The 18,345-nt window shown below is 48.3% G+C and overlaps 1 protein-coding gene across 9 annotated transcripts in view; it reads right to left on the bottom strand.

The window, feature by feature from the left end:
• NFIC (nuclear factor I C) overlaps positions 1 to 18,345 on the bottom strand; it is a 199,224-nt gene that overhangs the window by 148,456 nt on the left and 32,423 nt on the right. For all 9 annotated transcript variants that reach the window (XM_029614018.1, XM_029614026.1, XM_029614022.1 and 6 more), the window contains one exon: positions 1,906 to 2,437. In XM_029614018.1, coding sequence (XP_029469878.1) covers positions 1,906 to 2,437 — 532 coding nt within the window. The remainder of the gene's footprint in view (positions 1 to 1,905; positions 2,438 to 18,345) is intronic.

The raw sequence follows: 18,345 nt of genomic DNA, 5'->3' as shown, positions 1-18,345 counted from the left end.
TGCCGAGTACACTGGCAATGCCGGCCACAAAGCATAGGTGCTGAAAAAGGATGGAAATCCAGTAGCCACGCCCCCCAATGTCCCCTTCTTGAGATGAGACCTGAGAAAAGGAGCACACCCCCCTCCCCAAGAAAAGGTCAGGCAATTATGACAACGCTTTTGCCGGCTCAAGAAAATACCTCACAGCCGAGAAAGATTCCAGACAGAGGCAAGAAAAAAAAAATAAATGGAGGAATTGGGATCTTAAAATGCCCACGCGACAAGGGCCGGGCTTGGTTTTCAGGGCTGCCATCTTGGGGAGCGATGAGGAGGAAGAGTGCGGGGGAAATGAACAAAGTCTAAGCCATGACAAGCAGGACCCTGCTGGCCCCTGGGGTGGAAGAGGTGGTGGTTTCCCAGGAACAGGAGGCACTGCTCTGTCTGTCTGTGCCTGGGTGGATGTGGGGGTTTGGCAATCTGCTGGCTGCACGGATGCAGAAGCACAACAGGCTCCTAGATCAGGATAAGGTAGTGGGGGCAGAATCAGGATCCCTGCCGTGAAAACAAAGATCTGACAGGGCTGAAAGCCTTTATTTGGGGGAGGGAGAAATTCTAAAGGTAGAACCGTCTTAAAGGAAAGCAGGGAGGCCACCTTAAGAGGCCAAGGAAAGTGAAAAGCCCAGAGTGCCTTATCAGCTGAGTATTTACAGCTCGGGAGTTGTTACCAGTTAGGCAGCTCAGCTGACTCAAGGTTGCCTGCAGCCCCAGACGTCTGGGGTCAAGGTTAGGAGTTTTCCTCCCTGCAGCTCTCAGAGCAGGGGGCACGGCCCGCCTGCGCAGCATAGGGAAGGGGGATGGGCCTCGCCTTTCCCGCCACTCTCTCCCCCAGGCTTCAGTTTAAAGGCACAACTAGGGAATTAGGGAGGAGCCTAGTCATCTCTCTCCTCACCCTCCTGAGAGGGGAAAGTTTGCAAGAAAACTGCCGTCCGCCGCTCACTTTCCCCTCCTCCCACTCCCACACACACAATTTCTTATCTCGTTCTCTGCCGGAGCCCTCATGGGTTTGTTTTTTTTCCCCCTCAGTTAAGTTTTTGCAAGGCACACAGTTGTCCGGTTCAGCCTAAATGAAAGAAGATAGAAACCCAGACAGTTCAAACTCCTTCTAGTTTAGACAGGTTTTGATGTTTCACCGCGATTGAAAAGCCCAGGGAAATGTTAATCCCGTGAGCTTCCTAGAAAACAATAAAAAAAAAAAACCCGCCCCTCCCCCACCCCACGCGCTCTCTCTTTCCTGAGCCCCAGACCTGTCAAAGATGAAAACCACTAGAAAGGCTGCGGGATAAAACAAAAAAACACAAACAAAATAAAAGCCAGCACTAAACAAAAATGCAAGTTTCTTCATCCCTAAGGGAGGGCTCACGGTGTTTCAGAGGAAAGGGCAGCCACCGCGCAGATAGGAACTCCGTGTCCTAGCCTCCACGCCTTCTCCCCCACTCCACTGCTCCCTGAGGTTTATTTCTCCCCACCCCACTCCCACCCCACTTTCTTTTCTTCGGCCAGGTCAGTCCCGCCGTACCCAGCCTAGGGCAGCCAGGAGAGCTCGCTCCATGCCAGGCTGATCCCCCGAGCACACATGCCAGCTCTTAAAATGTTCAGGACAAGACACAAGCAAGCAGGCAATTTTTATTTTTCCTGCAGTTCCCCCACCCCCCTTCCGAGGAAAATCGCTTTCTCCTAGGAAAATGAACACAGCCTGGGCTTCAATTCCAGGAAGGCAAAGAACCTGGCCTGGACCCCTCTGCCCGGCCGTGGGTGGTGCGGGCGTGCAACATTTAAACACTCTGTACAGCTGGATCGGGTAAACGCTGAAGCTGCGTTCAGTGGGAAGAAAAAACTCCAGGAGAAGCAGGGGGGACGGCACCTTACCTCTCTCACGAACGAAGTACGCCAGGTAGAGGTCGAGCTCCTTAACGGAAACGCTAATGTGGTGGGGCTGGACGCACAGGATGGGGTTGGTGCACCCCGCCGACTTTATCAGCCGCTCGCCGTCCGTGCTCTCCAGCGGTATCCCCTTGAACAAGATGACCATGACCAGGTCCAGGCGCCAGACCTTGTCCGCCTGCCGCAGGCAGTCGATGCGTCGCATCTTGCCCTTCTGGTCCGGGTTGGACAGGACGCAGCAGGGCGCCTTCTTGCCCGTGATGGAGAGCACAAAGTCCTCCCGGAACTCGGGCCTGATGTCCTTGCGCAGTTTGGCCAGGAGGCGGGAGGCCCACTTCTGCTTGACCTCGGGCTTCTCCCCCAGCAGCTCGTCCTTGACGGCCCGCTCCTCGTCCTTGGTCATCCTCTTCTCGTGCTTCTTGAAGTACTTCCGCTTGCGGGCCTGCAGGTTGAACCACGTGTAGGCAAAGGCGCGGACATGAGGAAGCAGGGCCTCGATGAAAGGGTGAAACTCATCCTGCATGAGGGGCGGGGAGAAGAGGGAGAGAGAGAGAGACAAAGAGAGGTTGTGAGAATACATCAAACCGGTTTTAGAATAGGGACAACCTGCCACTAAGGTTTCTTTGGGTATCAATGAGCGACTTCTCAGCGAGGAAGGCAAAACCAAAACTAGCCTCTACAGAGCCAGAGCTAACTGTACGCCACAGTAAACAATTATTCCTTTATGAGCCCGAGAACTGACCAAAGCAGACTGCTGTGCAGCCATCAATGTGTTCTTCCCAATATACTGTCTGGTCTTTTATTTCCCAACGATTTCTTGCATGCATTGCATAAAGTTTACTATGCAACTTCCCCCAATCTGCAAAAACCTCAGGAGGGGATTAACGGGAGCAGCTCCCCTAGGGCCCAGGAACAGTAAAGCCTCAGTAAAACGGGCTGGGGTTCGGGGAGGGGTGTTTAGTATTTGCAGGGCACAGATATTTGGTTTGGCCCTGTAGACCAAACCCGTTCTTGGTGGTGCCATCTGCACCTGCTCCTTCCACATCTGAAGCCTGGGGGGAGGGGTGAGGGGGTCACCTCTCAATCTTCCAGAGGCAAACGCAATTTTCACCCTGAACGCAAATGTAATGGTTTCCCATTGGCGGCTCACTGCAGATGTAAGTTTAGTTTCAGTTAATTAAAATACCACAAGTAAATGAAATCCCAGCTACAGCTCAGTACCGCAACAGAATGAAACAAGAAAACTAAAGATTCTTAAATTATAATTCTCCTTTTTCTTTTTGTTGTTTGGAGAGTGGGGAGAGGGCAATATGGATAAAACAACATATTTAGAAACTAAAGAGAAACAGAAACCTGACCTGCATTCAGGTCCAGACCTCCCTGCAATTCCAGGTCCCTTTGCTGGCTTTAATATGGTTCACATTACAAATAATTGGGAATTGCATCAGGAAAAATTGCTTGCTGGTGCCATTCTGGTGCTACAGCGGTTGGGAAATTTGTATTTTTATATGAAGTTGACTGTAATATGCAACCACTCCCAAGGTAAGGAGGCATTAAGCCCTCACTGAAACCTCATCCTCCTCTCCTTCTCCACAGTCCAAGCACAAAATCTAATGAATTCTGCATTGCTGCTCATAAACTGAAAAATCAGGAGATCCATAAAGCTTCTGAAAGGCTTAGGGCGGTCTCTCTCCCCTACTTACCAACGGCACAGACTGAGGGAGCCCCTCTCCCTTCTTCTGACACCGGCACAGACTGAGGGAGCCCCTCTCCTGACACCGGCACAGACTGAGGGAGCCTCTCTCCCCTGCCTGACACCGGCACAGACTGAGGGAGCCCCTCTCCCCTCCCTGACACCGGCACAGACTGAGGGAGCCCCTCTCCCCCGCCTGACACCGGCACAGACTGAGGGAGCCCCTCTCCCCTGCCTGACACAGCACAGACTGAGGGAGCCCCTCTCCCCTGCCTGACACCGGCACAGACTGAGGGAGCCCCTCTCCCCTGCCTGACACCGGCACGGACTGAGGGAGCCCTTCTCCCCTGCCTGACACCGGCACAGACTGAGGGAGCCCCTCTCCCCTGCCTGACACCGGCACAGACTGAGGGAGCCCCTCTCCCCTCCCTGACACCGGCACAGACTGAGGGAGCCCCTCTCCCCTGCCTGACACCGGCACAGACTGAGGGAGCCCCTCTCCCCTGCCTGACACTGGCACAGACTGAGGGAGCCCCTCTCCCCTCCCTGACACCGGCACAGACTGAGGGAGCCCCTCTCCCCTGCCTGACACCGGCACAGACTGAGGGAGCCCCTCTCCCCTGCCTGACAATGGCACAGACAGAGAGTCCAGCTCCCTTTCTGACACAGACATATGTAGGTGCATCATAACATGTATGGATGTGCATTTGGATATGGATTACTGTCATAGTCAGATCTAGCGGATGTTGTGCCTTCTCACCAAGGCCCTGCAATGGCCCTCCAGCTAAACTGTAGTGCGCAGCCGTATATCCCAGCACCAAGGAAAAAGATAAAGAAGCAAACTTCATTGTCACTTCAGAAGGCTCATCATCCATGAACAGAGCAGAGTGATGCTCAGTAGACTGTCATCCTGATTTGTGTGGCTGATGTAGGGGTTTTTTTTTGTTTTGTTTTGAGTTTCAAAATAGCACACGTGGAACCGAGCAGATGGTGAGAGCTGGGACGGGCAGTACCACGGCCAGATGACAAGTGTTTGCTAATGAAATACTCAAAGAAAATGAACAGAGCGAGGGAACCCCCCTCTCCCCGCCTGTCGCCAGCACAGACCGAAGGAAACCGAAATGCGACAGCGGAAAAAAAGACCGTAGGATCTCTCTCTAATCTGTCCATCCACACCAGTTACTCAGCTCTACAAACCTTACCACTCCCTCCCTCAGAGATTCTCTCTATTCATCCCCCGCTTGCTTGAATTCTGATCCCGTGCCGGCCTCCACCACCTCCACTGGGAGACTGTTCCATCACCCCCACCCTCTCTGTAAAGCTTCCCTGAGATTACCCTTGACCTGCAGTCCCGTTGTTCCAGTTGAAAGGGCCCTGATACCTTAGAGGCTTTTCTTCTAGGGTGCACACGTTTACATCTTTAAATCTGTCCTCATATACTTTAGAACGAACGGAGACCAGTGAGCATTTTAGTGGCCGCCCTCCGGACCGACTCCATCCTGTTTATATCCTTTTGAAGGTGCGGTCTCGATAGCGTTGTACACAGCCTTCCAAGCGAGGTCTCACCAGGGACCTAGACAGGGGCGATAGCACCTCCTGCTCACCATTCCTCTCCCTGTGCACTCGGGCACCTTTTCAGCTTTCAGCGCCTGTTTGGCCACCTTAACATCATTAGACACGAGCAAGCCCAGATCCAGCTCTTCTTCCATGCTTAGAAGAATTTCACCTATACTGTTCTGCTCCCTTGGGTTTTTGCAACCCAAAGGCATGATTTTTTTTTGCATTAAATCTTAGCTACCAGGCTCTAGACCAGCGGTGGACAACTCCAGTCCTGGAGTGCCACAAAGAGGTCTGGTTTTCAGGATATCTGCAGTGCATATGCGTGAGGTACACCTGGATGTGAATATACTTCGTGCATGTCCATTACGGATACCCCTGAAAACCAGGCCTGTTCACGGCCAACTCCAGGACTGGAGTCGGCTCTCTCTGCACCATTTCTCAAGCTTTACTAGATCCCTTTCTCATGGTTTCCTCAGGGTCTACCCTGTTGCAGGTTTTGGCACCACCCACGAAAAGACAAACTTTTCCTGAGAATCCTTCCACGATATCGTTTACAAAAATGCTGAAAAGAACCGGTCCAAGGCCTGATCCCTGTGTCACCTCGCCACCAAGTCCCCTCTTCCTTGCCTGACTCCAGCACAGACACCAGCGGATCCCGAGGAGTTCCAGGTTTCATGAAGCAAAATGCTACAAGTGAACTACAGACAATGTGTTTGTTATATATAAAAGAATCTTAAAATAATATTAATGAAAAACAAAGTCGATATTTTTATAAATTTTGAAGAAGCAATTTCCTTATAAAACCCATGGCCGAAATTTAGTAAACACAGAGTCTGTTCCTTGTTAGCTGAGGCTTGAATAAGTGGCATTATTAGTATTACTTTCACAGTCATTTCGCTACCATCCGGCAATGCAAGAAGAGCTATATTTAGAAGCAAAGAATGCTAGATAGGCTGCAACATTTTTTTTTTGTTTATCACGGCCCGCTGCTCCCAGCCTGGGGGAGGAATGAGACACAAAGATGGAGCAGAGCCGAGGAAGGGGGGGAGGTTGCCCGCTGCATGACACCTGTGCGGGCTGGGGAAAGTATTTGAGAAGTCAAAATATTTGACTTTCTGGTGCTAGCTCCCAACTGGCACGGGAAGAAAGGTAGAAAGGGTCATCCCTGCACAAGAAGCCAGATAAGAGCAGTGACTGGCCTTGAGAGATTTGCTTTATTAAAGCTGCATCCGTGACGTAATCTTGCCTTGAGAAGGTAAAGGCTGGGGGGGGGGGGGGTGGAGGCTTATGCTCCATCGCTTTCCTCAGGCCAAGAGGAATGGGTATTGCAGCGTCTGCCTCCCCTTCTTCGCAAACACATACATGCCCGCACCTTCCAGTAACCTACACGCCGACTCCCTTACATGAACACCCCCCCCACCCTCCAAACGGTCTGAACTCTGAACGCATGGAAGACACAGAATGCGCAGTTGCTATTGCTTGCAAAGTTGTACGATCCTGCGATCAATCAACATATGAATTAGAAATTAGGTGGTTGTTTTGGTAGGGTTTGTTTAAACTGTGTGAAATAGTATAGGCCTAGTATGTCTTTGATTGAAGTTATTCTGGAGGGGAGAGAGATGTTATGTTGTAGAACTAAACTTTAGCAGAGGGCAACCTGCACAGAGAGGCAGTTGCTACCCTAAAAAAAAATCAAACCAAATAACAATAAAATTACATAAAACTTGCTGAGCAGATTGGATGGACCAACAGGGCCTTTTTTTTTTCCTGCCATCATCTACTATGTTACTACGTCCTTTCATGCGTGGCTTGTCTGTCTATTATTATTATTTTTTTTTATTTAGACTGGACAAAAAGCTTGCTTAATGTCTAACTCTGAGATTTCTGATCTATTATGTAATCTACTTCTAAGGAAAAGATTTTTCAGATGCATGCACAACACAGAGAGTAAATCAAATCAGTCAGCTCAGGGTCAGACTTCTCATTAAAAAAAAAGACAAATAATAGTACTCTCTGTTGGATAGGGTAAATGAGCGCAGGGTGGGTGAGGAGGTCTAAGAAACCCCCCTGTTTCTTAGACCTCCTCACCCACCCTGCGCTCATTATATGGTTTTGGTTCTTTGTACATCACTACGATTTGGAAATTTTAAAATTCAATCTAAAGTGACCCTGATCACTGCTAGCTCTCTCCCCTCCCAAGTCCTCCTTTTCTCACGCATGCTAAGAGCAGCAGAGTCTGCTTGCTTGTCTCTGCTCCAGTCCAGACCTCTTTACAGTGATTTTCTGAAACACCAGATCTAGGCAACAGTCACGCCTAAAGCCAGGTGGGAACTTCATGAGTGCAACCCCCTACCCCACCCAGCCCACTGCCTGAACGCTACAAAAGGGAACCTGCGGAGGGAAAGGAGCCTTAATATGCCACTAACACCTACCTAGTTGCATTTATAAACTGTTTCCCTGGATTAAAAAAAACCCAAACACACACACACACTTCCAAATGTCTACAAATGGCATCAAACCAATAACAAAAGTAACATAAAACAAAAGAAATAATAAAACACAAAGAAAAGCAGCAAAATAGAACACACCAGTACCTGCTTCTCAATAGCACTTTTTAAATAAGCTCATTCTCTCCTAAACCACGCAATGCTACAGAATTAATCAAACAACTGCAACCAGGAAGCCATTGAGAGAGTTGTGGAAGATGCATTTTTTATGGGGAGTATATAGTAAGGTATTCATAGCATTCTATGTTAGAAATTTCTATTATGATGTCCTGAAAGCATTTCTGGGCATCCTGGGATCTGTAGGCCTAAATTATGTATTGGTGTTAAAGGAATGGAAGTTTAAAAAAACAAAACAAAACTGGCTCATTGTTTGCTCACATGAATGATGGGGATGACAGTTGCTACTGTCGAGTAGAGTAAACATCTAAATATGCCTTGGGAAATGGCCTATTTGGGCCTTGAAATATATTAGTATTCACTTAATTTCAACCAGGGTACATCTCCTTAAACTCCTTGATAGATCTGTTTCTTACCAGCTCCGCACGTCTTTCACTGATCTGATAATTGCGACTTTTGTTTTTCCCAGAATAATTCTATTTTATATTTACTGACTTCTTGCACTTACACAGAGTATCAATAAAGTATTCTTAAAATGAAAAAAAAAAAAAAGAAAAATTAAACAGCAGCTGGAATTACAGTTGTCATCACTGAAGGAAACCTAACACTGGTGTTCCCACAGCAACATTTTTGATGGCTTCACATTATAGCTACTCACTCCAGTGAGTGGGCCGCATTGACAATTTTTTTTCCCTAAAATATGCAGTGAGCTTCAGCCAAGTCCCCTCATCCTGTTTGTTGGTGGCGCTTTGAGAAATGCTGAGCTGGCAGGAAGATCTCCTATCTGTATTACTGCCTGCACCGATGCATGAACACTTCTCGGATAACTCCAATCCATCAGGGAACATTCATCCAGCCCTGACTTTTTTTTTTTTTTTTTTTAAAGCTCCCATTGCTTTAACAACAGAATGTAATTTAGGACTACAGATCCCAGAATCCCCAGAAATAGAAGCTGGAATTGCAGTGGTTCAAAGCTCTGTGCCGATGGACTGTAGAGATAGTGGATGATGATTTGATCGCTGTTCCAGATTTTTTGCCTATGGCTTGTGGTACTAATTTCTGACACTTGATACGGTTAATAGTTATTTAAAATAATAATACAATCAAATAATTTGTTACAGGTGCTTCTGTAGCAACCTGACATCCTCCCTTACCCCAAGGATTTATCACCTTGAAACACAAACTCCAGATTCCCTGTTAATGCTGCATAAATTTCAAAACAGATATTCTAGTCAATTGTGACACCACTAGGGCATTTGTTTCCAGAAATACTGCAAAAAAAAAAAAAATGTAAAGCAAACTAATTTTGTGAGGACAGATGGACGGATATGAGCATACCTACAAAATATTTAGAAGGTGCTGCACGGAAAATATAAACATGGACTTTGGAGAATTAGGCTCAGCTCAACCTGTTCTAGAGTAAAAATCTGCTAAATTGCTGCTGTTGTGAAGAGAGATCAAAAAACACCCTCCCCCCCCTCCAAGCTTAAATCTGCCAAAGCTTTCAGACAGAGAAAGGTGCTGAGTTGAGCACCCAACCAGAGTTAAGCAGAGACTACAATAAAAAAAAAGAAAAGCATGGTGGCCAAGGAAAATCCAGTCTTCAATCTGAAAGCAAACTGCCAAGGGATCTCTGGAGGAAGGCTTTTGAACTTACATCCTCTGTGCACGGTGCTATCTGTGGTCCTTCCATCATTTGGGAATCAGCCCTGCAGATAGCAGAATGCATCAAAATAGGGAGGGGGGGGGGTGTCAGAAGGCCAGGACTGACCCAAATTCTCTCTTTCTGAACTGGGTGTCCAAACTCATGGAGGGGGAGGGTAACAGAGGGGGACAATTCAGGGATGTGATGAGACCCAGTTTCAAGTGGGTAATTTTAGTTCTGGCTTTGTTCATGGAAGCCTATCCTGATGCATTCTGGTCCTTGTAGTGCTGATGGGTTATTAAAAAAAAAAACTGCAACTGACCTTAAAAAAAAAAGCCCCTTCCTCCCTCCCTCCCTCACCCAGAAACTGGATTTGATCACATCTCAGAGTGCTGTGCCTACCTCTGAAGAGCAGTACTACTACTTAACACTTCTACAGCGCTACCCGACATGCACAGCGCTGTATGAAATACACATAGGAGACAGTTCCTGAGCAGTAGAGCTTACAAACCAATCAAGACAAACATACCGGGCAAAAAATACTTTTAGACTTTCATTTAGTAAGACAATGGCTAAAAATTAATGTAAGCGAGACAATAATCTGATTAAGATGTAAAAGTAACCCCCAAAAGGTGGGGGGTTTAGATGGGATTTAATTAAAAAAAGAGAGAGAGAGAGAGCAGCTCAGGAAGTCTATTCCAAGTATGGTGCAAGCAGAGAGATAAGAGAGGAGAGGTAGTGAGGAGCTGCAGAGTGAAAGCTCTTGTAGGTGAATAACAGGACCCTGAACTCTATGAGGAATGGACAGTGACTTGAGAAGGGTTATATGGTTGCAATAGTCTAAGTGGGAGGGGATGAGAGAGCGTATAAGGCTCTGGGCAGCGTGTTCAGAAACAAAGGGACAGATTTTGGCGATGTTATAGAGAAAGAAACGGCGTGTTTTAGCAGTGCTTTAGATATGTGGCGAGGAGGCGAGAAAGGAGTCGAAGTTGACGCCAAGGTTACGGGCTGAGGGGGCTGGGAGGATTACAGGGTTATCCAGAGAGACAGAGAAAAGAGGAAGAGGGGGAGTGGGCTTATGGAGAAAGGTAAGGAGCTCCCTCTGGACCATGTTAAAGTTTAAGGTGGCAATGGGACATCCAGGCAGCAATGTCTGGGACTGGATTCCTGATGTAGAGAGATGAACCTGGGAGTCACTGGCATGAAGATTATATTGAAAGCCATGAGAGGAAATCAGAGCACCAAGGGAATTAGTGGATAGGAAGAAGAGAAGAGGGGCCCAAGACAGAGCCCTGAGGCACCCCAAGTAATACTGGGATGGCAGTAAAGGAGGATGCACCAGAGGAAGCACTGAAAGTGCAATGGGAGAGGTAAGAAGAGAACCAAGACAGGACAGAATCCCGAAATCCAAATGAGGATAGAACATCAAAATCAGCACCTGGTTCAAGGAGGATAAGGACAGAGCAGAGACCCTTGGCTTTAGCCATAGACGGGTCACTGGAGACTTTAGCAAGGGCGGTTTCTATGGGATGTGGAGGGCGAAAACCAGGCTGGAGTGGATCAAGAATGGCTTGAGGTGAACAAAAGTCAAGACGGTGGCAGTGAACAGCGCATTCAAGTAATCTGGAGGCAAAAGGGAGGAGGGAAATGGGAGGATAGTTGGCAGGACAGGTAGGATCCCAGTGAGGGTTTTTTTTTTCAGGAGTGGTGTGATCACAGCACGTTTGAAGGCAGCAGGAACGGTAGCAGTGGAAAATGATGGACTGAGATTATAACAGATGGAAGGAAGGTCTGCCATCCCGGGCATAGAGCTGAGGAACTGGGGTGGGAGTGGGGTCAGAGGAGCAAGTAGTGAATATGGAGGATGAGGAAGATGAGCAGTATCCTCCAGTGTGACCTCAAAACAAAACAAAAAAAGGAGGCGAGAGTGAGGGAGGCCAGGGGAAGGACAGAGGAAAGAAATGGGGGCCAGGGAGGCAGAGGTGACCTGGTCGGCAACTCGAGACTAATTCTGTGAATCTTGTCATGGAAGCAGTCGGCTGTCGTCTGAGCAGAAAGTGAAAGGGAGGGAGAGGGGTGGGTGGGTTGCATGCCAGAGAATCTGTCAGACGGACGCAGTGTTCTTGCTTGGCAAGTGCAGTAGCAGGCTGGAAGGAGGGCACAGGAACGCAGGAAGAAAATTCCAGGGGTGAGCCAAGGCCGGGGTGTGGGGTGTCTTACAGGATGGAGAAGGGAAGGGGCAGCAGAAGAGAGTATAATGCTGGAAGAAGAAAGTGCAGAGGATGCAAGGGTCAGCAGCCTGGGGATTCCTGAAGGGGGGTCAGTGGTGACCGAACCAGGCTGTGGGGGAGGGCGGCCTAGTGTGAAAGTTATCAGAAGATAACGGAGCTGGAGAAGCCTGAGAGGTGAGGACCAGGGCAAGGCAGTGGCCATGCTTATGAGTAGAGGTGGTAGAGGCAAAAAAGAGTCAGAGGAATTATCATCATGGAGATTAAAGTCACCAAGAATAAGGGAAGGGGAAGATGGGTCGAAGTCAGCGAGAAATGAGGGGGGGATTTATCGGTGGGGGGAGGGGGCGTCGATGAATGACAGCTACCTGGAGAGGTAGCGGATGGAATGGGCTTCAAAGGATGAAATGAGAGTGGGATTGAGGTGGAAGCAGGGGTTGAAAGCTACAGGAGGGAGAGAGCAGCAACTGAGGCAGAGGCCTCAGGGGAAAGCCAGGTCTCAGTTAAGGCAAGGAGATGAAGAGTATGAGAGAGAGAGAGAGGGGTCATGAATACAGGCCCAGCTTCTTGGAAATAGAGCAGGGCATTCCACAGCGAACACGAGAAGAGAAAAAAACAGGGAGGGAGAAGGGGGAATAGTGATGAGATTGGAGGGGCAATGGCTCGACATGCAGCGATGGGGTGAAAGTTGCCTTGGAGGGCCAGGACTGGGACTGATATCAGTGGCCGAGGAAGCGCGGGAGAATACGTTGAAGAGAGGCAGAGGTGTGGACGACAGCGACAAGGATGAGATGCTCTCAGGGAGAGCGGAGATGGCTGGGTGAGAGGAAGACAACTTGACAGTTCAAGAGCATTAGGACATTAATGCAGATGACAGAATGGCGGGGGAGGGAACGGGGGGAAGGTGGGCTTGGTGTTAGTAGAGGTTTGCAGCAGGGAATAAGTTTGGGGAGGGTTAGCATCAGGAATATGAGAACATGTAGTAGAGACACAGGAAATAAAGAGAGGCCTGCAGTCTCCCCAGTACCTGGCTGGCTGCCCAAGCAGCGTGGGCTGGCAGCAGCTCACGCCCGAGGTAGATCATGGTGACTTCCAGAGTCCACCACCAAAGCAGCTGGAAGAAGTTTGCAGATGCGCTGCAACCTCTCTTGTGTTACTTAGATCGTAAGCTCCGTGAAGCAGGGACCGCCTCAGTGCTGCACACAGAGTAGCACAATACAGAGGACATACAGCAGTAGCAGTGGATGCCACAGCAGAACCCAAGGTTTCCTTACAGTTTCTCTTCTGCAAGCTCTGCTCTAGTAATGAGACCTTCACGTGACCTATGTCCACCTACTCTCTGACTTCCACGTCTCTTCCAGTCATTAGTTGCTTTCTTTTTTTTTTGTCATTTTTACCTACAAACTTAGCTACTGCAAGGGAAGAAGGGATGCAGAATCTGCAGCTGATGTCATCCACCGATTAGCTGACATCATGACATCTGATGACCTCACCTGGAAATAAAATCCAGAGAGTTTTGTACGTTGCATTCTGTGTGCAGAAAGTGATCCACTGAACGAGTTAGTTAAGCAGATCAGCAGCTCATAGCCTGGAACGGACCCAGGAAGCCAGGAGTTTTGCCTTATTACCTGTTGTGACTATCACATTCTGGATCCGTTCCTTCTATCATGTGCTTGTTTTTTTTTCTTTTAAAACTGCCTGGCATAAGAGAGCCCATACTGAGGGCACAGAAAAGCCACAGACGTCTCCTTCAGCCTCCACTTGAGTAAAACCACGACAAAAGTAGCTAATTAGAAAGAAGCTACTTCAGGGCTTCCCAACCTATTCCTGGTGACACCACAGTCAATCCGGTTTTCGGGATATCCTCAGTGAATATGCACACGATAAATCTGCACATTTGAGAACCCATATATGCCAATTCATTGCATGCGTATTCATTGTGGGGATCCTTGAAAACCCGACTGGGATAGGGACTGACGTTCAACCAGGGGGTAGCTTCCAAAATCAACAAGTGCCAGGACTGCAGCCACGGTTCCGGTAACTCTTATCACCCTGCAGAACACCACCACCCACCCCCAGCCTCCTACGCAAGTTGAATATTACACAAGAGGCCCTGCATGGGTCTCATATGCAGACATGGCTTTATTCACAGATTGCAGGAGGCCTGGGGCTCATTGCTTCCCAGTGTCTGCTGGCCTCCGACTACCCTTCACGCAATATCCTGGAGGAGTCAGACGCGCTCCATCCATCCCGCTGGCCCACACTGAAAGGTCCATGTAGGGACCATGAATATCCCAGGAAGGGGCACCAATATGACATGGGCGACATACGCTGCAGCTGGGGGTGCTCGCATGACCCCCATGTTTGTTGGGGGCCATGATTATTACTAGTGGAGGAATCCAGCCCCGAGATCCATCCGCATCCTGCTCAACTGTAGAGGTAAAGACCGGTTTATAACGATTGGGTCAATGCTGTTGAGTCATCTTCCTATGGCAAGATCGTCAATCTCATAAAGGAATGTCTTTCTGTCAGTCTTCGTCATAAGCCGTAGCTACTCCCATAGGAAGGGACGCACCGGGGCTGAGCGACATTAGATTAAATTGCTTTATTAATGTCGGTTTTTGTATTCCACTTTGAACACACATTTGTTTTGTTAAGAGTGGATAACAACGGTACAGAAGGGTCTTCTCTATGAATACACTTGTCCTGAAAAGGTAGGGAACATCCCCTATCCCAACGAGCTTTCTCATTTCAGGGGCAGCTACAGCCGAGCACGGAGACCTGGTGTGGGCCACTGGGCGCCTGAGGCCGGAGAAATTCCAAAAGGGAAGGTGCTGCCATCACACGCCCCTGAAACCTGATCTGTTACTACCGCAGCAACTTTCACCCTGCCCTCCACGTGTGGCCCATTCTCTTCCCCCCCACCCCCCAACCTCCACTCCCCCTCTCCCCTCCAGGCAGCCTGGAGGAAACAATTACCATTGCCATAAATAAAGATGTTACAAGACCCTGCAAATTAACAGGTAGCCCCTCTGTAATTAGTTTTCCCTAATGTCTTGTAAGGAGTGACAGTGATTGCAGCTGCTCATGTCTTCTGTTGAGTATCAGGCTGCAGGAGGGTCTCTTATTAAAATATATTATAAGGCGCTACCTTTCTATTCGGTTAAGAATGCAGTTCCTGACTCAGCTTTTGGGAGCTGAAGCTCCCTTGCTCAGGTCAAACCATTTGACCGATGAAGAGAGTTTAGCTTCGGAAAGCTAAGTCAGGAAATCCATTGCTAGCCCAATAGAAAGGTAGCGCCTTATAATATATTTTTTGTTGCTCTACTTCCATGCATTCATCCGGACCAACATGGCAACCACACTACTTTTATTAATAAAATATTTTAAAAATCAAACTTTTTTTTCTCCGGCAGCTTTGAAACACAAGCCTATGCACACCAAGGGGGCCGATGCAATAATGTTCGCGGAAAGCGGGCGCTGACTTTTCAGCGCCCGCTTTCTTAACGCACGCAGGGCGCCCGCAAGGGGGGGGGGGGGGGACACCATGCAATATGCAAATTAGGGGGTCGCACTAGGAAGGAGGCGGTAAACTCGGCCTCGGTTTTCATAACCGGCCGTCTGCCAGTACTGAAAACGGCCGCCGATAAACCGAGGCCGAGTTTACCGGCATTGGTCTTCATAACTCAACAGTCTGCCGAGTTATTTTATTTTATTTTTTTGTACCTTAAAAAAGAAGTACAGAAAAGCAGTTTTTTTCTGCTTTTCTGTACTTCTTTTACCTGCGCTCAGCTATTAATGCCTGCTCCAGGCAGGCATTAATAGCTGAGTGATGCGTCTGAGACGCACATTTATCTTTTTGCATGCGGAATGAATGAGTAATAGGCATTAGGGGGTGGATTAGCGCCTATTTATCCCGTGTCCGACTGCGGGTTATACAGTGCGCTCGGCTGAACGCTCAGTATTGCATCGGCCCCCAAAAGAGCTGGAAGCACATGGGGGGAGCCTGACTGCAAAAAACCAAAGCCTAATCCCCGGCTGTGGTGAATGAGCCTGGCTAATCTGTTTCAGTGATGTGCTGTTTCATGCACAGGAACCTCTCTTGATAAGACGCTCTGGCCTTCTGTAACAAAGCTGGACTATAACAGACTAAGTAAGGCCAGGGTAATATCAGGAAAAAAACATTCTGTTACATTGCCAAATTGTGTCATGAAATCCAGCTTTCTGGACGGATCTCCCCCTGGTTTGTTGTAAAGAGGGACTGCTGTATTTTGCTGGCCCCTGGTTCCACCTCTGCCTTCCCTATCCCTTACTTACACCAATGTTTGCTGGATGCACATGAATCCTTAACACCTGGGAGAGAGCCTGAATTTTGCCCCAGTGTGGGTTAATATTTCACACCTGGCCCTGCCTGTGCCATCATCCTTGGTGTGGTTTGTCACAAAGAAACGGACGGCTTGCCCATCCACCAGCAGGCCACTGGGCCACCATTATCCACCCACCTTCTGCTCACTGGGCCCCCTTCGGATCAAAAGCAAATCTGAATCCCATCTTGCACGAAGGAGAGCTGCCAAGGAACCTGGACTTTTGAACTTTCATCCCAGCTTTATACTATGGGCAAAAGAGCCAGCTGCTCTGGACCCCCTGCCTAATATGGAGGAGGGATGGGGGGGGAGGAGAAGAAGGGGACCATAATGCAAGGCACTTATCATATTTAAAAAAAACAAAAGGCAGGTGTGAGGGCTGCGATATCTGTCAAGATCTGTCAATAACAGACGTGCTCAAATGATCGAATCCTGCGCAGGCTCAGTATGGAAAAATACAAGAGGACAAAACCCAACAAAGGCCTATATGTGGTTAGAGCAGCCCTGACACCAAGGCATCGTGGTATGTGCAAATCCTACTCTTTTCCCACTTGAAATCAGAACGCTGGTTGCTAAGATGCAATGGGGTGGGGGAAGTGGGGCAGGCAGTATCAAAACCTAAGACCATCCTAATGCCTGCCTCCTGAGACGGGAGTCGCTTGGCAGCTCTGAACTAGTCAGTGAGAGCCAGTGAAGTCCCAGTGGCCACTCCTTCATCTCTAAAACTAATCCAGCCGGATCAGCAGCCAGAGGGGCATCGGAAGATGAACTGATGTTGTAGGACCTTTGGTCCACCCACAGCCGCTGCTCTCCTTCGTTTACTTCTGTCACGTGTAACGTCACTTCCATGTTCCTACACTGTGGGCCTAACAGTCCTTGTCGTCCATCATATTCTAGGACAGGAGTAGGAACAGAGTCGGGAGGTTGCAGTATTGCAAACTGCCCACCCTTCAGTTCCTCAGAGACAAAAGGGAGAGATGATAGGGACAAAATAAGATGCAGATAAAGGAAGCACAACCTGGGAGCCATGAGGTAGCCAAGTTGGTACCAGAAGCTTACAACTCCCCAAAATCCCATCCAGATCAGTGCTGGCAAGCTGATGATGGCCAGGTGCTGTGCATCCAGCAAGGCCCTGGGGCTGATCAGGAAAGAGCCTTGCTTTGTTTTGGTAGCAGTTCAGATTATAGAAACACGACGGCAGAAAAAAGACCGTATGGCTCATCCAGCCTGCCCATCCATCCAATTAATTTAGCATTATAATTCCCATCATTTCCTTAGAGTTCCCCTGTATTTATCCCATGTTTCTTGACGTCAGACACTGGTTTTGTCTCCTCCACTTCCACTGGGAAACAGTTCCACACATCCACTACTCTCTTCTATAAAGAAATATTTCCTACAATTACTCCTGAATATACCCCCTTTCACCCTCATCTCATGACCTCTCGTTCTAGAGTCTCCTTTCCACTGAAAGAGGCTCCCCTCCAGTGCATGGAAACCTTTGAGATATTTGAATGGTCTCTATCATATCTCCCCTATCTCACCTTTCCTCTAGGGTGTACTTGTTTAGAGGAAAGGCGAGATAGGGGAGATATACAAGGCTTGGTGGTAAGACATGGGAGGGGTGGAGGAGGAGGCTATGTGTGGGAAGAAGTATGGGAATTTGTACACTTCTCTTTCCAGAGTGACAGAGAGCTAAAGAGTAAAACAAAAGGTGACTTGGATAAGGACTAATGTCCTACAAGTGGCCAAGCTTCTATGGCTGGCAGCTAGAATATATCCTTGCAGTGTGGACAGGAATATCAGAAAACTGGATGGGCCAACTGGTCTTTTTCCACTGCTATCTACTATGTTACAAAATTTAAAACTAGAACAAAGGGGAAAGCCAAGAGTTGCTCAGCAGCACATGGTCTGGAGGGAGGTATCTTCAAAGGGTACTAAATAAAGAAGGAGAATTAGGGTATCCCAACAGAGAGGTTGCAATGAAAGCAAAAATAGTCCAAGTGCCTATAAGTAAAGAATCATCTGAGATTAAAAAAATGTCAATTTATCCCCGTCAACTGAAAAGCAGGTTGTTAATACAAACAAAAAACACACTTTGAAATGTCTGTATGCCAATGCCAGAAGTCTAAGAAGTAAGATGGGAGAGTTAGAATGTATAGCAGTGAATGATAGACTTAATTGGCATCTCAGAGACATGGTGGAAGGAGGACAACCAATGGGACAGTGCTATACTGGGATACAAATTATATCTCAATGACAGAGAGAAGCATCTTGGTGGCAGGGTGGCATAGATTCCAACAGGATAAAAATC

Source organism: Rhinatrema bivittatum, chromosome 8 (assembly GCF_901001135.1).
Source record: "Rhinatrema bivittatum chromosome 8, aRhiBiv1.1, whole genome shotgun sequence".
NCBI lineage: Eukaryota > Metazoa > Chordata > Amphibia > Gymnophiona > Rhinatrematidae > Rhinatrema > Rhinatrema bivittatum.
Note: the sequence above shows the minus strand (reverse complement) of the source record. Positions and strands in the feature narration are given on the sequence as shown.